This window comes from Ruditapes philippinarum, unplaced genomic scaffold (genome assembly GCF_026571515.1).
Source record: "Ruditapes philippinarum isolate M1 unplaced genomic scaffold, ASM2657151v2 ctg300_1_1_1_1, whole genome shotgun sequence".
NCBI lineage: Eukaryota > Metazoa > Mollusca > Bivalvia > Venerida > Veneridae > Ruditapes > Ruditapes philippinarum.
In genome coordinates, this window is record NW_026860085.1 from 57534 (window position 1) to 78416 (window position 20883).

The 20883-nt window shown below is 31.4% G+C and overlaps 2 protein-coding genes across 2 annotated transcripts; both read left to right on the top strand.

Annotated features, from left to right (window-relative positions):
- The first annotated feature begins 2109 nt into the window (after positions 1 to 2109).
- On the top strand, positions 2110 to 8703 carry LOC132758822 (isoamyl acetate-hydrolyzing esterase 1 homolog). Its single transcript, XM_060750527.1, has 4 exons — positions 2110 to 2220; positions 3735 to 3790; positions 4480 to 4699; positions 8486 to 8703. Exons 1-4 carry the CDS (start codon positions 2170 to 2172, stop codon positions 8669 to 8671), a joined length of 513 nt encoding a protein of 170 aa, XP_060606510.1. The 5' UTR covers positions 2110 to 2169; the 3' UTR covers positions 8672 to 8703.
- Positions 8704 to 14929: 6226 nt separating this feature from the next.
- On the top strand, positions 14930 to 20776 carry LOC132758799 (pirin-like protein CC_0481). The gene is made up of 8 exons (XM_060750497.1): positions 14930 to 15081; positions 15657 to 15806; positions 16246 to 16505; positions 17041 to 17149; positions 17531 to 17659; positions 18063 to 18149; positions 18520 to 18614; positions 20261 to 20776. Exons 2-8 carry the CDS (start codon positions 15680 to 15682, stop codon positions 20378 to 20380), a joined length of 927 nt encoding a protein of 308 aa, XP_060606480.1. The 5' UTR covers positions 14930 to 15081; positions 15657 to 15679; the 3' UTR covers positions 20381 to 20776.
- Positions 20777 to 20883: the final 107 nt, after the last annotated feature.

Here is a 20883-nt window from a genome sequence, read left to right on the forward strand (position 1 = left end):
GCTGGGCAAGGGGCTTAATATAAGTCATAGCCAAAAACACCTCAACATCTCAAGTTCTTGCAGGAACCTACTTGTATAAGAATTTCTTGAAGTAAGTCTTCTATTATCCCCATACAAACATTTTCATTAACAGGAGCTGAAACTGAAGTTCTCCCTTGTGAGAGGCTACACTATTCACTACAATAAAATCCATGGTTGTCCCAATTATTCATTACCCTTACTTTCATAGCATTTTCACAAAACTAGTTGGATACACTACATTTCTTTATAAATTCCACATTATCAATGATTCTTTTTTTGTATATTATAAATTTGTATTTTTCTCTTTTAGGAGTTAGGACTGTTTACTTGGTAATTTAACTTTTTTTATTTACTGCAGTTTTTTCTGTTCATGGGCAAAACAAATTGACTCCATTTTAGGGAAAATTATACTTTTCTAGCACTTATATTTTATAAAATAGACAAAATGCAAATATTTTAGACATTTTATATTTTTTGACTAATATCATAAAATTTTCTTGCCACAAGCATCTAGATAAGCAGTCTTATGTCAGCATCCAACTCAGACAAAGATTGATTGATAAACATACTTTGTGCTTTCTATGTTTATGATGTTATTATGAAAATTTAGAATTTTTATAACATCATGTACAGATCATTTCAATAAAAAACAAAAACTTTTTACAGAGATCAAACAAAACATAATAGTGGCAATTAAGTGTGCCTAATTGGAAAAAGGCATTAAGGCAGCACGTAACTCTTGATGGAAGATTGGTGCTTAATACTCTCCAGATCATAACAGTAATGGCTTTCTAGCAGTTTCCGGCTCCAATCGCACTTTTTAACAAATAAAATATAAATCTGTCAGCGGACAAGTTCAAAACAATGTTAAAAATCAAAAATTAAAACACCCAAGCTTTTATCTGAATTAAATCATGTCATGTACATATCTGTCGGGATACATGGTTCTGTAGTGTAGACAATTTAGGTAATTTTGTAACTCTCCTTGACAAGCCTCAAAAATAAGTGTCAATACAATCAGAAATAAACAAACTAGTTTATTAGTTAGGAGAAGAACCTAGCTGTACTGTTTCGAATTTTTAGGTCTCTAGGTTTCAAATTATGAAATCTGTATGGAAAAATGTTCAAAAAGTGTCCGGTTGATGGTCCCTGTGTGCTCTCCCGTTTTAAAGCTCCCATTCAAAACATGGCTGACTGACCAAAGATTCAATGAGTTTATCTCTATGCATGATGTGTATTTCTATAGTCAATTTGCGACAGTTAAATACAATTCAATAAAATAGTAAATACAAGTTCTTTTTATTTGCACAATTTGCTAGAAATAATAAGAATGGTACCATTGGGGACCATCCAGGCTGCCGAGGCATCCTATTTTTTTTAGAGAATGACATAGTCTATGATTTTTTTTCAAAATGGCTTATATTAGGTTTTTTGAAAATTTTTGGATTAGTAAAATTGCTGGGAGTGAAAAATATAAATTTTATTAAGTTTTAAAAAGGGCCCGTTTGAGTTTCCAAAAACCCCGTCAAAAATTTAAAGAAATGATTTCGTTCTACATTCTGCCCCTTTTTTAAAACCCTCGCTTTTAAATTTTGGGTATAAATCTTTTGTAAAAAGTCATCATCGTTGAGAACACTACTGCAGAAGCTAAATGTCTGCCACGGGAAGTTGTTTTTTGGCCCCTAAAAAACTGTAAATTTTTTTTTTAAAATGGTTTTTTTCTCAGGCTCGATCGAAAAACCCGGAAATGCAAAACGCCATGTTTCTACAAACCGCATTTTAATTTTTTTTTAAGAAAAAATTTCTGTTTTTGGCTAATTGTTTTATTTCCGTTTTACCCTTCCCAAACTACAAAACCCAAAAATTCCCAAAATATTTTGCAGATAAATTTTTTTTTGTTAATTAAATTAAATTGTTCGCGGAAATGTAAAGGGGCAAATTAATTTAGGTGTAAATGTAAAAATTTTGGGTTTGTTTTTAGGGGTTTTTGGGTTCCAGCAAAAAAACTGTATTCATAAATTTAACCCTCGAAAAATCACGCTTCTGGAATCTTTTTAAAAAACTTTTTCAAATTAAATCATTGCAAGTTCCAAATTTTGGTATATTTCAGTAGTCAGATTGATCAGTACAGCTACAGATTTAAAAAGAATGGAAAAGTCATGGCCGAAAGTTGTTTTATTTGGAGATTCATTAACACAGGTAAGAGGAAAGTTGAAAAATATCACACCTGTTTCATTTAAATTGTACATTGACTGTGATTGTATTTTGTAAACCCCTTTGCGAAATCCCAGACAAAATTAAAACCCAAAAAAATTTTTGGGGGTTTTGAAACCCAAAAATATTTTTCCCTTGGGGACCCCCCAAAGGCTTGTCAGTAACAAGGCTAGCCGAGTTACTGCCCATGGGCAGGTTCCGAAGGAACGGATCAATATTCTGATCAGAACAACTGACATATGTCAGATATTTTTTCTTGCATCTTCTTCCATATTTCATTATATTTTAAACTCTTTACCTTAATAAAACAATTTTCCATGGAAATTTCTGACATTACACTATTAGTTACTAACTATTTTCTTACAACAGCATAATTTCATGAAATTACATTCATAATGGTAAAATTAAGTCAACCTATAAAAGCATGCCATATTGTACAGCACTCGACTCATCTGGGGCCCACCATGCCAGATGAAATACACCCATAAACATTTTTGATATGGACTACGTAAATAACCGAGGTATATCGAGTGAGAAACTACGAGTTGTTTCCCTTATCTTCAAGTAAAATCGATATCTCTTACGCTAAAACAATACAAATTTAGCCGTTTTTAAACCGCTAGTTTGTTGTGATTAAATGCCTGATTTTAAAAATTATTACATCAATGGAAAGCTTTAGATCTTAGCTTTGTCACAGTATATACTTCAACACATCTTTTGTCACCAAAGTATTTAACTTAACTATTAAACCTACGATATGTCAGACCATTTTACATACAATTTATACAGTGAGATACGCAACTGGTTATCTCTACTCGAAATACTACTGATAAGAATAGCCTGTCGTTTGCTAGTTGGGAAAGTGTTTATGGGTGTATTCCCGGTAAAGGTAAAACTAACAGAAATGCCAGTCTCATTTGCAAGAAAATTTAATTTTGTCTGTCAGAATTAAAGAGTTTCATATACACAATAATGGAACAAATTATGGGGCCGTTCAGTGGATGTACATGTATGTCATGATAAAGAAGTTTTTTCAATAATTTAGAACAAAGTCTGTATGCCACTAGGTTCATGTAGCTCAGTTCATAAAGCTGTAGAACAGTATTCCTTGAGTTTTGTCCAGGTCAGGCAACACAGTTTTCCCACCCTGGTTACTTGGTAATTAATTACGGAGGTAATTGTATTTTGAATATTGATCTCCAGGTAAGTCACATGTAAAATTTAACTGAATTATCATTTGGTGTAAAATTAAAGATCAAAAATAAGATAAAGCATACATTTAGTAAATAATTCAGTAAACTCTTTAAAAAAATCATGCTAATTCAATTGCAAACAAATATAAAGTTGTTGAAATTATTAGTTGATACAATATAAAACAGTGCTTCAAACTAAGATTTCTATTACAGCTGTTTAAAGTAAATAATATCATAAAACATTTATCATGTACTTTAATTGTAATCAATAATGCATTGCTATTAGTCTTTCCATTCTTTTTTCAGTATGGTTATAGTAAAGATGGTTGCTGGTCAGCCTTGGTCGCTGACTATTTACAAAGGTAAAATATACTTCTTTGAAAATAAAAAAATCTGACAGTGGGTGTTTACAATTGTAATAATTTTTTAACAAAAGAAGTAATGAACATCCTTTATTAGTTGCATACTATTTTTAGGCAAATGCCCCCTGTTCTCAGAACAAATTATTATATACCATGTAAGGGAAGTTTTAATGTTACTATTTTGTTAAGAAACAACGTCTTCTATCAAGTTTTTGCTTTTAATATCAACTTGAGTGGGCGGCACATATATAGCCCGACGTGGTTACTGATGAGACAAGTAATCTAATGATAGCTGCAGTGTGGGTTAAAAAACCCCATTAAGGGGTAAGGCTGTTCTTTCCGTGAGCAAGAAACTTTACATTCATTGATAGTACTGGTTGGCTCCAAGGAATGGAAATTTGAGAGTGTTTCAATATTAAAGCTAATCGTAGCTCCCAACAAAGTTAAGATTAATTTGCATAAACTAACATCAACATGAATAATTATTTCATACTGATCCTATGAAATAAATAGACAATAATAATTATAGTGTTATATTTAACAATTGCATGTACTTAACTGTCTGAATTTCCTGATTTTGTGTATTGTAAATTTTGTTAAAATGATAAATAATGAGATCAAATAGTAAATCTCTTCTGGAAAAGTATTCTTGTCATGTTGTATGATTTGATTTACAATTTTACTTGAAGGAAATGTGATGTGATAAATCGTGGCTTCTCAGGTTACAATACTAGATGGTGTAAGATCATTCTTCCAGGGTTGGTCACAAGTAAAGATACTGCAGATATAAAGTTGGTCACTATATTCCTAGGTGCCAATGACTCTGTGGATAGTACCTTATGCTCAAAACAACATGTGCCTCTAGAAGAATTTAAACAGAACATGAAAGATATGGTTCAGTATTTACAGGTGAGTATATTTCCATGAAGGCTAATTAGAGAGGATAAAAGGATTTATCAAGAACAAATATCTAGCAAGATTACACTCAAAGAGTTTCCATGATTGATGCACATTATTAAAATACTTATTGGTCTCCATTTTTGTCTTAGTTTGTTGCAATATTGAATTTTCTTGTATGATATGGGCTTATCTGGGATACTGGCTCTTGGATTGTTGGAAACAGAGATCATCTTTAGGACCAGGATTATGAATTTTATAAAAGCCATTCTGTAATTGTAAAATAATAATGACTTACCTTAACGGGCATTAGAAAATTCTGTCCATTCATAATTAAATAAAATTAATTATTAATATGTCAGTGGAGGAAATGTCTGATGATTAGCATGTCTGTATAGTGGAAGTCTGATAATGTACTTGCTAGTAGAGAGATGTCTGATGAATTAAATGTTTGTAAAGGGGACGTCTGATGATATACTTGTCTGAAAGGGGATATCCGATGACTTATTTGTCAGTGGAGGGGAATGTTTGATGATAAACATGTCTTTCGATGGAATTTCTGATGATGATTAACTTTATCTTCCACCTTGATTAATCATAACAATTGCTTCAGAGATTCAGTATTTCAGGACTATAGTTTAGATTATTGTTTTCATGTTTATTTTTACTGGATATTGTGAGTTTGAATCATTTACAGTGGGAGGGAAAGGAAAATAAAACAACTTCTACCCTATTTAAAAAAGTACTGTATAGGGGGGTTAAAGGGGAAGGGGGGTTGGAAAATTGGCCAAATTTAAGTTTAATTGGGCTACAGTACTTAAATTTCCCCCTTTTGCCAAAAAAAATTTTCCCAAAACCTGTTTTTTTATTTTACGTTTTTCCAAGATCCCGGGGATTTGCTAATATTTTCACATGCAAAATGGTTTTGGGAAATAAAAATTGGGTTTAACTTTTCCACCCGGGGGAAAATATCCCCTTTATACGGTAATTGCTTGTTTTGGGAGGGGTATTTGGTTAGCACGACAAAAGAAGTGTTTTAACCACCAAAAATTTTGATGAACAGAAATTTGGGGGGGAAAATTGCCAAAAAAAAAGGTTTTGGGAAATCTTTTTTTTTAGCTAACCCAAAAGAAAAAACAAGGGGGTTTTTTATTTTTAAAAAACTATATCTCAAAAAAGGGATATTAATTTTAATTTTAGTGTTTTTAGCTTTTTGGCCAAAACTATTTTTTTTTAAAACCAGAAAACCCTTTTTGGGTTTTTAAAACAAACCAAAATTTTTAGTTTTTTAAACAAATTCCAGAAGTCATATTTCCGACATTAGCCCCCAAATTTATGGGAAAATTTTTATTGGTTTAAAAAGGGGAAAGGGTAAAATGCTTGAAAAGATTTTTAGGGGTGCGACTGGGGGTTTAAAATCCATTCCCCTCAGGGGGCCTTTTTAAGCTGTTGGGAAAAGTTTAAACTGTTTTTTATTGGGCCATAAGGCCCCTTTCTTTGCACAGTTATTTAAAAGGGGGTAACCCTATTTTTCAATTAAGGGAAAGGGGAGGGCATGCCTTTAACTGTAAAAAATTGAAATTTTTCAAAATTTAATGTTATGGGTCAAACTGGGACAGTGGGTGAAGGCAGGGGATGGGGAAAAGTTTTTTTAAAATCCAACAAAGGGCGAAAGGGTTAATTTAAAAATTTATTTAAAATTTTAGGGGAAAAAGTGTTTTGGGGGAAAGGGATAACCCCAACAAAAGGTTTTTGCTGGAAAACATGTTTTAAAAAAGGTTTTTCAAAGAAAGTTGGGAAAACAATTTGTGGACAATTTCACAAATAGTCGAAACAAAAGGGTGTACAATGTTCTTTTAATTTTTTGGCCCTCCCAAAAGATGGGTTTAACGGAAATGTGGCAAAGTGGGTTTTTCCAAAACTAATCCCGCGTACAAAGAAAAATTTTTTCCCGTTAAAGTTTAACCGGGGCAAACCCTTTTGGGAAATAGAATTTGTCCAAAGGGAAATTGAAAAATTTTTCAAAAAACAATTTTTAATTTTATTAAATAAAACCCAAATTTACCCCTATAATTTCCTAAATTAAATATAAAAATAATGGGGGTATAAAATTTTTTTATTATCCCTTAAATAAATTTGGGTTAAATTTAAAGGAAATTTTAAGTTCCTGGTGAAATTTTGTCTGTTGGCGGGGGTTTTTTCAAAAACCCGTAAACTGTAAAAAGGGGTTTTTTATTACCCCGGGGATCCAGCTTGGGGAAACCCCAAACAAAATTTTTTAATTGTGTACAAAAGGGAAAAATCATGTTTATTTGTGTCCCCCCAAATTTTTTAAAAAAAATTTAATGGGGTTTCAAATTAACTTAAAAACCTTTTCCGGGGCTTTCTTTAAAAACCCGTAAAATTTTTGGTATTTTGGTTTTTGGGCAAAGGGTTCCAAAAAATATTGGGGGAAAAGGGGGGGGGTAGTTAAAAAGTAGATTTGGTCATTCCTTTTTAAAATTTCAAAATTCAAAAGCAATAAAAAATTGCACTTTTTACATTTTCTTTTTTATAACAGTATAAAGGTTTAGTTTTTAAAAACCTTGTTACTTTAATTGTTTACAAACCCAAAGGGTTGGGCCCTTTTAAATTTAAAAATGGGTTATGGAAAGGGCCCCATTGACAGATTTTTTCAAATTTTCGGCCCCCGGGGGTGAAAACTTAAAAAGATAAATCGGGCCCCGCCCGAACATGGTAAAGTGCACAAAAATGAAACAATGATGTCCCCATTTTGTTAATTTAAAACATCTAGCGGTAAAAGTGAAGTAGGTGTTAAGCACAAATTGTTTGATTTTATTATGAGAACTTAAGCGTAATTTGTAGAAACACAGTTTTATTGAAAATGAAAGAAAAAAAATATTGCAATTTCATTCAGAGTAATTAAATCGTGCTTCTTGAATTTAGTGGACTTTGTATACAAATAAGGGAAACAACTCTGTAGAAGTTACTGTACAGTAGAAATCTACAGAGACAGGAGTTTCAAGGAAAGAAATATCAAAATTATTTTTAAGAAATGCTTCTATTATAGATCTATAATGTGTATTAAAGACATTAATGCACCTCATTGACTGGCTGGAAAGTGATAATCGGCCCTGAAATGAATAATGCCCTCAGGCTGAAGTCATCAGGGGCTATTATTCTTTATGTGGACTGATTATCACCTTCTGGCCCTACTCCGACATGTTTTCATCTCGTATTGTTTCCTGCCATGAAAATGTAAGCAAATCATTTGTTAATATTAACTTCATGGAAAAAGCCATGCAGAATTATCTCCCTTCAAAGTTAGTTAAATATTTATAGTTTCAACAACAAAGAAAGGGAAGCTATTCAAAATTAAAAAGAATTACCTATATTGTATGAAACTAAAATCATCATTATGGTATAGGCTATTTTTATACGACTTTCAAGTCTAGATTATTACATAGATTAGGAATTGTTCAAAAGTGGTTATTTTAACAGATGAGAGTTAACATCATATGTGGTTCTTGTTTATTATACAGAATAATGGAGGCTGATATAAGACATTATAGAGTGATATTCCATGAGAACACATATGGTTGATGGGAGTTTTACTTTTAAGGATATACTGAAGTACAAAAGACATATATGAGCGGCATCACGACAAAACCAACATAATGGACTGCGGGGATGGGCAGGCTGGTCTGGATCCATGCTGGTCGCAAACCCATTATGTTGGTTTTGTCATGACGCGGCTCATATATTTATAAAAATAATACCAGTACATTGTAACTTATTTTATTTCAGCATTGGGAAGACATGTTGAATGATGGTCTACATTTCTCAACTTTAGGATCCGAGTTTGTGTTTGAACAGTTGAAGCCTGTACTGGACAAACTGACCTCTGACCTTCCTCTTCAGATGCCTTACTGGGCTGATATAGACAACAATAGTCCTCATACCTTACTAGATACATATTTGTAATTTAGTATTTTATAACACTATACATTGGGTCATATTCAACACTATACATTGGGTCATATTCATTTAATTGATATTTCATAAGCTAAATATTCCAAGCATTTAAGTTATAAAGCATTTTTCTCAGCTCTGTCTTGCATCGGAGGATTTTCATTGGTCAGTGTACATTCTGTGTCAGTTTCTGACCAATCAAATTCATGCACTTAAACTTAGTTAATTTCTTTATAACCCATGGCTCTATTATTTTATTTAATTATTTTGCAAATTGTATATTGTTGATAGTTGTTGACAATGTAGTAGCATTTTATGAAATAGTTCTTGTTTTATTTAAGTTTATTTTCAGAAAATCATGTTACTGAAGAAGTTGTCATATAGTTTATTGTATTAAATCTGGTACTAATGTTATATTCTTTCCTAGATTAAATTTAAGAGTTTTAAGTTTGTGTTTTCTTATGTCATAAACTAAATTGAACATATGTAGGATCTCACATGAGTTGCCGTGTAGTATAAAATTCTATTAATAAAGTGCAAGAAATAGTCATAAGCAAACTTCTGGCAAACATTTTCATGGGCAAGCTTAATAAATTTAATGTTATATGACAACAAATTGGAGATTATTTTTTATAACATGTCTAAATGCATTGATATTAATTTATAAACGCTTGTTTTTGAAGTTTTATATGTGCTTTTACAATCTGTACTGCTAATGAAATGTTAAGATGAAAATTTGGAGAATAACCATGCTGTACAATACATAATTATGCAATATAGGCAAGTTGCATGTTATTGTTATGAAATCTATTAATAGTAACAAATTGCTGATAAGATATACAGGTAACTTTCGGGTGGTTGGCAAAAAATATGGTGGCTAATAAAATGCAAAATATAGTAATTTTATATTTACAATAACAAACTTATTTTTTATGAAACAGCTTAGTATTTTATATCATTAGAAAACACATGATAGTTATTATTACATGGAAATAAGCAACATAATGTAATATAATTAAGTATAAACTGTATTTGTTTATATGTTTATTTTGCAATTAGAAGAATAAAACTGTCTGTTAATAACTTTAAATCTGTAGTTAGCATTTTTGTCATAGTCATCATTTATGTAGCTAGTATAAGTATTTACAATAACAGTAGTGATGCTGTACTTGTAAGGAACTTGTTGTGTGAACCAAACTGGAACATAATTGAGCCGCCTCATGACAAAACCAACATAGTGCGTTTGCGATCAGCATGGATCCAGACCAGCCTGCGCATCAGCGAAGTCTGATCAGGATCCATGCTGTTTGCTTTGAACCCTTTTACAAGTTAAGAAACTGATAGTGAACAGCATGGATCCTAATCAGACTGCGCAGATGCCCAGGCTGGTCTGGGTGCATGCTGGTGCCAAACTCACTATTTTGGTTTTTTCATGGCGCGGCTCATATAAAGTCATATCAAAATACCTTAATATGACGTTTTTCACACACTGTGTAAACAGTGTAACTCCTCTAAATTGCTTTAGAACATTTAATAATTAATAGTGTAAATCTTGACCCTTATATCACTCTAAATTGATTTTTCTTTTATGGACTTGCCCAATAGACCCAAAACCATTCATCATTTGTTGGGGAAATTAAAAAAAAAATAAGTACAGACTGAATAGCAAACAATGCCGACCCTAATCAGACAGAACAGATGTGATCTTAGTCTCATTGGTAAAATCAGTGGATGATGCGTCTGTCTGCTAAAGGTTAAAAAGCTACAAAATATTTTATATATCTAAACCATCTTTGTTGAAATATTAGCTGAGATGATAGATGTGTTTTATTATAAGCTAGAATTAATGATTATTCATTATACTGAATTTATTGTTGTTGTTGTTTTAATGTTGCTGATTTGAAATGATAATTGTACACAAGTTCTAGGGTTGGTTTGTTACTATGTTAGGAAAATCAATCAATATAAATATATCCCAATGTAAAGAGTTGCCAGTATAGATTTATTAAACATTTATGGTTCTGCACAAACTGCCATCATAGATTTATTATATAGTTCTGCACTAATTGCCTTATTGATTAATTGTTAAATTCTTAAACAATTTCTGTATAGATTTATTGTAAAGTTTTTAAACAAATTACTATATACCTGTGATTTTATTGTGCAGTTCTACACATTGCCTTATTGATTACTTGTATAGTGCTTCATAAATTACATATATAGAGGCTATTGAAAGAGAGTAGGTTCAATTCTGATTTTTTTTTTTTGGGGGGGGGGGGGGGGGGGGGGGGGGGGGGGTGAGGCATTTAGATTTACCTTCATTTTTAACAAGTTGAATATATTCATAATTATTATGTGAGCCTTTTGTAAGCATATTATTATTTTATTCTATGAGTTAAAGAATTTCATTATTGGACCTTCACACATGTAATATTTTATTTATCACATATCCATAATAAGAACTGTTCAAAAGAACCACTTTTTCATTGATGTGCTTATAGTGTAACATTTAGCATGTCTTTACACTAAGTTTGTTTATGGCAAAATATATGCAAAGCAAAAATTTCTTACACAAATTACTATATAAAATTATTGTAAATTTCTTACACAAATTACTACATCATTTTACTGTAAATTTCTTACACAAAATACTATATCAATTTATTGTAAATTTCTTACACAAATTACTATATCGATTTATTGTAAATTTCTTACACAAATTACTATATGAATTAATTGTAAAGTTCTTACACAAATTACTATATATATTTATTATAAAGTTCTTACACAAATTACTATATAAATTTATTGTAAAATTCTTACACAAATTACTATATAGATTAGTTGTTTAATTCTTACACAAATTACTATTTAGATTTATTGTATAATCTTACACAAATTACTATATAGATTTATTGTACAATTCTTACACAAATTACTATATAGATAAGTTGTATAATGCTTACACAAATTACTATTTAGATTAGTTGTATAATTCTTACACAAATTACTATATACATTTATTGTATAATTCTCACACAAATTACTATATATATTTATTGTATTATTCTTACACAAATTACTATATAGATTTATTGTACAATTCTTACACAAATTACTATATAGATAAGTTGTATAATCTTACACAAATTACTATATAGATTGGTTGTATAATTCTTACACAAATTACTATTTAGATTAATTGTATAATTCTTACACAATTTACTATAATTATAAATAAGTTGTATAATTCTTACACAAATTACTATATACATTTATTGTATAGTTCTTACACAAATGTGTATAGATTTATTATACATGTATAGTATAGTATACAATAAAGTTGTATAGTAATTTTTAGAAGACAAAAGTGAGTTCAACACAAATTGCCTTATAGAACTATTGTATAAATGCTCACAAAACACAATATAGATTTATTAAATAGTTCAACTCAAATTGTTATAACTTAATTGTATATTTTTTCACCAAGTATTGTTAACTTTTGTCCTGGTTCTATAATTGTACCATTTATGCTGTAGTGTTTAAAAAATATGCAAAATAAAATATTTGCATCAACTGTGTAATGCAATATGTTTTGCCATTATTTTGTCAAAATGTAATACATTGTACTTGTGCAATTTATTACAAATAAAAGAAATTATTTTATTTTGATTGTGTTTTTTGTGTATTTAAAATACATGTAGTTATTTTTACAATGTCTCACAGCACTGGTTCTAATCAGTTGGGTTATATAATCATCCTGAAAACTTCTAAATGGGTTGAATGTCATATGTCACGTGTTGCCACATATATACTGTATATGTTTTGATAAACAGAGTGTATGGATGTAGTTATTGATTAATGAGGGTCCACCCATCTGTTAAGGCACAAAGTCCTACTTTCACTGTCAATTACTTACATGTCACCAGTCATGCCTTTTAATTATGAAGTAATTTTGAACTATAAAGTTGTGATGATAATTTACCACGAATTATTTTACTACGGAGCATAAGCCAAAAATGTTAATTTTAAGGTCAATAAGCATCTAAAGGTGCAGTAAGGAGGTAGTTCTGAGAAGGGCCATTGGTGTCAAGCAAAGGACCTGCCTTTCTAGCCATGATATGTTGTTGATGTTGGTAGTTCACCTTCCGGAACATATTCAATATGCTAGAGCACAGTTCAGCCACCGCATCGTTCCTAGGAAGGCTGTCAAGCACTTTACCAGCAGAACTATTTGCAGGAACTGATAACTTTTGTATATGCCAGAGCACAGGTACTGTTCGAATGACCGTCGAAAGTATTTCATGATCAATCACAAATTGACCAGCCCCGTCCGTAGATCGATCTATTGTCGCCCGATTGACAGTCCAACGCATTACCTATAGAGCTATCCGTACGGTTCTCAAGCTGTGAGAAGTTTCTTCCGATTATCTTTTTATATTATGGAACAGTCTATTTGAAAGCTATTAAGGTCAATTTGAAATGTTGCATGAAACTAGATTGGTTGTAAGATTTATTTATAAATATAATATTCACTTATAATTGCCATAAAAGCGTAATGAACAGGGCATTAAACTCGCAAAGTCGTTCGGGCTTCCAAAAACTGAATTCTTTTATTCCTTTCCATACATGTATAATGCAAGCAGCATAGTTAAAAATTGTTAAAACATTCAATGTATTTTGGTATTTAAAATTAGTTCTTGAACATGAAATGACTTGAAAATTAATGTATAGCCATTAAAGACTCAAATCGCAGATGTTCCATTCTACTGATACGGAGGAATGACATATTTGTCAAACGAAACCAAAATATGTTAAATTTAGGTCATATATAAATTTTAATGACTCTGATTCCAACACGAAAATTAGCAAGACTCTATTCCATATTGCAGATATTTTTGATGATGTTGATGATTCATAAAGAGAATTTGAAACTCTTTTCAAAGAAGTTGTGGATGAACATGCCCCAATAAAAGAATGTAAATTGAAATAAAAAAAAAATCATGAATGTGAATTGAGAAATCAACCTATAAAACAGCAACTAACAAAGAAATTTGGTGAAATAACTAAAACAAGAGTCCGCTGAAAAATACTTCTATGAAAGTCCAAAATGTAGTCACTTCTTGCCAACTATAGCTTAATCTAAAGGCAAATAATTCCTTGGTTGGTAATATTCTAATACCTGTAAATTATCACGTGAATATTGTTTTGTGATATTGATATTAATTAAATTGATGAAACTCGTCCGTGCATATCACAAATACATGTATCTCAAATTCATCCTACAATAGATGCCTTCCAATTTGCTCCAATGAGCACTGATCAAAAATTAAAATTGTTAAAAAAGTTGCAAAAAGACTACTTAGTATAGGTGTAGACAGCCTACCACTAAAGGTAACCAAAGAGTTGCGTGTGCTCTGACAAAACCAATTACCTTACTAAGAGCTTTCAAACATCTAAGTTTCAAAAAGCTTCAAACTTAGCAAACGTTAAACCTTTATTCAAAAAGGATGATCCTTTCTTAAAGAAATACATGCCTGTCATTAAAGTCGAAACATCTAGGTATCAACTATTATATCAAAAGTATGTTGACAGGTAAAACACATTTCAGATTGTAGGCATTATGAAACAACACTTTTCATTACTTTTTCATTGCATAGTTTTGTCATCGTCGGATACCCACGGTTGGTTAACATGTAACATAACATAAAAAATGTTAATGGTTCGGCCGTGCGTATCCTACGATGAGTTTTGTAGGTTTTGATAATTAATTTATTTTGAAAATAAAATTAAAGAATATGCGATGTTACTTGCTTTTCCCCATAGTTTTTCCAAATTATAAAGATTCAGATTAAGTAAAATAATTAAGTCGGATTTCCATATCTTCATATATTTAAATTATATGAAAATTGTTTTACAAGACCTAATAAAATATTGCAATACCAACTACACAAATTTAGGGACCGTAAATTGTCTTGAAATTGACAAAATACAGAATACAAAATATAGATTTCTTGCTCTATCAATCATTTTAAATTACTAGTGATATTCTATGTTTAAGATGTTGAAATATAATATAAATATCGTTATAGAGGTATATATAAGAAAGTTCTGTTATTTACTGGAAATAAGTGATGTACATTTTCACTAATGTATTCTGCCTGTGTCCTAGATTATGACCGTCCTAGTTTCTGTTTCATATAGATATGTATGTAAACAAATAGAACATTTTAACATGTTCTATTCAAAGTATTGACATGATTAAACATTTCAGACACAGACGTTGTCTGTTATTTATCTATACATTTTCTGAAACATTTAATTGAAACGCTTGGCATCTTCTTATATTTTATTATTTGACGAATTATTGGACATCAGTATTTTCGGATTGTTGTTTTCGGATATATGCTGAGATTCGAACGGTTTGTTTCTATACATTTTCATAAATTGTGCTTGTAAGCGAGTCAGTAGGCTAAAGTTAGTTGGTAATTTTACATTTTACTCAATTTATTCGAATAGTTTAAATGATATCAAAGAGCCTTGAATGGAGGTGTATTTTGTACACCTTATAGATGTAAAACATAAATTACTACTTGACAAAATATTTGATAATTATGTTTTAAGCATCACAGCGACCAATTTCTTTTATATGTTTGCATACCTGATTTGCTCATATTTCAATCAATTTCAATGATATTGTAAAATAAATTGAAATTGTGAAAAAGTGTCGTATAATTTAAATTATAATGTATTAGTATTTTGTATGGAAGTCAAAATATTGTTTTGTTTACATTTTGCTACTGCACGCTTGAGCAGAGCTACTTCCTTCAGTATTAAAACATGTAACATACTGTAAATTTATGATTAAATATTATTCTATTTGATTTTGTATTGTAATACAATCATATCATTTGCGTCGCTTAATATCTGTTCACTATCTTTTGTTTTAGATGAAATACAAGGTGTTACTTTGTTCAATTGTTAATTTTTTATGCAGGTAGAATCAGCCTCAGGTAGGAAATGCCACGTTCAATCACCAAGGTCGTTACACCAAAGATGACCCGAGAAGGTGGAGGGTTCATGGTTAGACGTGTGCTTGGTGGAACGGCTTCATCATGTGACCCATTTTTGATGCTCGATCACTTCGGTTAGACAATTTTCAAACATTTTTCGAAATTTGATTTTTTAAAATATAGTTTTATGTTATTTATCAATCATTGCATCTTTCAATTAATGAGAGTAATTTAGATCCAAACACACGATTACGAGAATAATCTTAGATAATCGGTCAGAATTCCAACAGTTATATTATCTATGAATTACGGACATACGATAAAATTATATAAAGCAAATGAGATTACCTTAAAATCACCATTGCAGATACAATTTATTTCAGCATTAGGTACTATACATTATTTCTAGCCAACAATAATAAAATTATGAGTAATGATAGGTCGTACTAAGCTTCCTTTAGTGCTCTCATTTAAATAAAGAAAACTATGATAAATAAAAAGAGATTGTGTCGATTTCTTTTAACATTATTACAGTATATTTAAAAGCTTATGTTTTCATTATTGCTATTTTAGGGCCCGTAGATCATGGTCCAGGAGAAGCTATAGGGGCACCAGATCATCCACATCGAGGATTTGAAACTGTAACTTACATCATTGATGGTGAGTCACAACACAAGGACTCACAGGGTAACACGGGGGTTCTGGGTCCCGGCTGGGTTCAGTGGATGACCGCCGGAAGTGGCGTAGTACACTCTGAGATGCCGACAGAGAAGATGCAGAAATATGGCGGGCGCATGGAAGGTTTTCAGTTGTGGGTGAATCTTCCCGCTGAGGTTAGGTTTCAATTGTCAAAATGTAGTATTAAAATGCATCATATTGTTTCGATAAATTTCTTGCTAGAATGTCATGGTATATTTATATTTTGAGTGATTAAAGGAACCTTATCGAGGTACATATCCTAAAAATATAAAATTTGAATTTCTTCCAAATATCAGCATGAATACTTTAAACAGAAAGACGTGCAGAATTCAATGAAGGAATAAACTCGGAAAAAAAGTTGAAATTCGTATTTTTGTGTTATTTGTGAAAAACGTTGCATGATCTGAAATTCTTGTTCTAGACCTACATCAAATTGAACATTAATCTAAAAAATATTATTTCCAGTCCTGTCATGTCAAAACGCCTCAGTGGAGTCCATTTAAACTAATACAAAAATGCAGAAATATTGTATTTCACATTGGCAGAGCATAGCTAAACCATGAGTAAAATATAACTTGATGATTTTATACTAAATGTATAAAAAATCTAGTGTTTATACATTGATAATATTTTGTGCAATTGTATTATTGATGATGTTATATTTTTCAGGATAAAATGATTCCACCCAGATACCAGGATACTCCGCCTGATAAAATCCCTGTGGTTGAGTCACGTGACAAAAAAGTTCGAGTCAAAGTGATAGCTGGAGAATCAATGGGTATGTTAGATATGTCAACGTTATGATTACCAAATTATAAACACTTAACGATCGTGTCTGCAAGAGAGAACCGCCGCCAGGATTGTAAATGTCTTGTAAATGCATAAATAGTCTACTGCACAACGCAGTGAAAATATAGTTGTAAATACTGAAAAATCAGTCATTATTCGCACATAATATGTAAAATATAACTTAATTATTAAATCTTGAAACTTTTTACTTTTCCTTACATCATAGTACATTTTTCTCAAGTTTGATTTTATTGAAATATTTCGACTCACATCTGGAGGCATGTAGCTTTTAACACTGGAAAGCATGAAATAAAATATTTATATTAAATATAGAATAAATTACGTGCTATATATATATTAAAATGTTCAGGTACAAAAGCTTACATCGACACGAGGACGCCAATTATGTATCTGGACATCAGTTTAGAACCATTTGCAAGTTTCAGTCAGACTGTACCCGACAGTTTTGATGGGTTCGTCTATGTCTGGAGAGGATCTGGTAAACATTTTAACAATATTGAAATATCATACTTCCAAATTCATGACTTTAAAAAAATATATAATTTGTGAATGTGTTATCAAGAGTATCAATAAGTTGATTTTACCAAGCCGCATTGTTAAACTATTCGCAGTAAGCAATATAACCCTTTTATGGTCGTCGTGTTTCTTATAAAAGAAATCCCATGAGTATGTGTGGATTGTAAGACATAAAATAAAACAAGGTAATATTTGTTGTTTTAAGTCAGTAAAAGACTGAAACTGTTACAACGAGAAAAAATTCATAACGTGTCAGAATAGGCAAAAAGAGCCAGAATTGCAATAAGATGTTTCTATCTTTCATATATTAAAATAATACATACAATACGAGGTACAATGTGGTTATTTTGTGGGTTTTTTTGCAGGAAAAATAGGAGGACGTGAAATTGGACTTTATCAACTTGGGTTTCTTGGTGCGGGTTCAAATCTTGATATAACAGCAGACAAAGATGGTACGTGTATCTTTACTATAGTTTGATATAAAAACGCGGCACTCAGGTTAACGCAATTTTGTAATTTTACCGCTTTGACTGATACCCATAACTCTCAGCGAAGAACCACCTCGGTTGTGGTTGACAAATTTATCGACGGAATTATCTATTCCTTTTATATGTAGTTTTCTATGTTTACAATTCTGTGTGGAAGCAGTGTTCACCAGACTGAGTTGATAGAAAGTCAAAGTTCAGTTTAAACTGTACATGCTCAAGATATTTCTTACTACCCAACACCACGTCTTGTTTCTGTTTTATGTGTTCATGTTTTGTTAAATATACGGTACTAATTTATTTTATTTTTTACAATTATCTTGTGAACAATTGGAAGGTTGTCGTTTGAGTCTGATAGCGGGACAACCATTGAAAGAGCCTGTAGTATGGCATGGACCTTTTGTGATGAACACAAGAGAACAAATAGAACAGGTCAGTATACTTAAATCTACCGGAAATGTTTAGCCTTTGCCAGCAGTATAGAGCCAGGTTAGCTGCTTGAACTTCCATACAGTCTTATCAGGCTTAATACTTTATTCCCTGCGGTCTGGAGACCGCAGGGTATTGGTACGCGTTTAACTTTTGAGGCATTGAGGAGCACGTGACCTGTTTTCGGTACATGGAGGAGCATGTGATCTGTAAACCGTATATGATTGGTTAATTGACCTTTTCGAAAACCCAGCTAAATACCGTTTGCCGGTACGTTACGGATTTACCTGACAGTGTAGAGAATAGTCCGAATTATACCTAATTGAGAACTAAAAACTATTACGTGATATTTCTAATTTTCTATAATTATTTTACCGTTTAAGGTGGAAAAACTTGAATGATGTGTTTGAAAATTATCAATGTTTCATTAATATCTATCTCAAATTTTACAAACAATAAATTATTTATACCAAAATCTACAAAATTAAAATATTCGTAGTGTATAGAGATAGAGATATTTTCTGCGTAAACTTGTGTGTTTACTTTATTTGTTTTTTGCTCGGAATCATTCATAAAATGGTAGGCCTATTTAATCATTTTCTTAAAAAGAAATAATTCTTTTATGTTCGACCTTCTCCGGTCTTCAACGGTCACTAGTTTCCAAAGACCTTCTTTTATATTGATCGATTATTGTCAACTATATTCCTGATACAAACGTTTATTTATCCCCCCTCCCCCAAATAATGTTGAAAATAGTTAAATGAAATATCTTAATATCATTAAAATGTTCATCGCAGGAAACCATTTTACTTGTTTTAATATATACTTTCTATGATTATGATGTCCCCAAACCTGATAATTGACAGTTCGAAACAATAGAAGCTGGACTAGCAGGAAGTTATATAGGTTAACTACACTTGGTCAATACAAGATTGCCCTCTTGTGAATTTTGTAGAGAGGAGCCTCGTTGCATGTCACCTTTCCTGACTGGTCTTCATTATCAAATTGCATATCTAAAATTTTAACCCAGAACGATAATATTGTTGCTTATTTTTAATTATCGTTTTGCTTATCACAACTAAAGCGGAAACGGGGAGGGCGGCCGACATTTGTCTAGTATTTTACGACAAGCGTTTCGGAATCAGGATCATCCAAGTCTTATGGTTTTCTTCAGCTACAATGCTTTCTCCCCTATCCCTGTGTTAATACGTACTTACTCGTGCGACTTTAGTGTTATTATATTTTTCTGGTCCTTCGGGATTATCGATGCCAGCACTATTAAGTGTTGAGAATTGAGTACCGCTCAAGCCGGTGCTAGGGGCGCGAGGGATGTTGCACGTATTCATTATACCTCATGTACAGACTAAATCAGACCGACTCTGCAATTTTCATGTAATTTTGTTATGATTAATGCTTCCGAGGGATCACTTTGTTCCAGATTTTCATTCCATGATGCCAATTTTAGTATGTTGGCAATTCTAAGCGCGAATAATAATGTTTACAGCGAGCTGGATAGACCCAAATACCATGTGTAAATCTTTTAGTCAATATGCTAAGTTGTGACTTGTACTTTAACATATATTCATTACATGTACATATTCATGTCTGATTTCAGGTTTTATAATGTAATAATTTGTTGTTATTTTCAGGCTATATCAGATTATCACAGTGGTAAACTCGGTAAAATTGATGGAATGGAGGAGAGAATGAAACAAACAGAACAAGCCAAACAAAAACAAAAGCAATCAGGAACATGGGATAAAAGATAACCATGTTTAAAATTGACAAGAGATGAGCATAAACATGTGTACTGAATTTTAGTATGCCTAAAGTTGAGATTTTTTATTGTCTTTCAAAGTTTGTGTGTGTTGTCTTTCATAATGTGATATTATAATGTAATACCTTAACGTATTTTAATCGTGTGATTGAATCATATTCACTTCATCAAATTATTCTATTTTTCTAACAAGTTTTGTTGCCTGTCATATTTAATACAAGGTGCCATGTCTAGCTATTGAATTTTCTTTCTCTTTTTTCTAATGTGTGCTATTATTTCTTCTGCCCCCTATTTCAAACAAATACTTATGTCCTTTATATTTATTATTTAAATTGCCGTATAATCCTTATAAGTTATGATGGCTTATCAGTTGTCTTTTGCGTTATTTTCATATAAATTCTGTTCTCATATAATTTATATAAGTATTGCTGACCTATATTCCAATCAAAAGTCATATAAATTACCGTATGTTTTTTTTATGTTTAAAGCACATTA

What these genes read in the sequence shown, in the direction of transcription:
- LOC132758822 (XM_060750527.1), top strand. Translation starts at nt 2,170, where the DNA reads ATGGAAAAGTCATGGCCGAAAGTTGTTTTATTTGGAGATTCATTAACA. An exon ending in TTGGAGATTCATTAACACAG is followed by an intron (nt 2,221 to 3,734) that starts GTAAGAGGAAAG and finishes TTCTTTTTTCAG; the next exon opens with TATGGTTATAGTAAAGATGG. An exon ending in GTCGCTGACTATTTACAAAG is followed by an intron (nt 3,791 to 4,479) that starts GTAAAATATACT and finishes TTTTACTTGAAG; the next exon opens with GAAATGTGATGTGATAAATC.
- LOC132758799 (XM_060750497.1), top strand. Translation starts at nt 15,680, where the DNA reads ATGCCACGTTCAATCACCAAGGTCGTTACACCAAAGATGACCCGAGAA. An exon ending in GATAGCTGGAGAATCAATGG is followed by an intron (nt 17,150 to 17,530) that starts GTATGTTAGATA and finishes TAAAATGTTCAG; the next exon opens with GTACAAAAGCTTACATCGAC. An exon ending in TATAACAGCAGACAAAGATG is followed by an intron (nt 18,150 to 18,519) that starts GTACGTGTATCT and finishes AACAATTGGAAG; the next exon opens with GTTGTCGTTTGAGTCTGATA.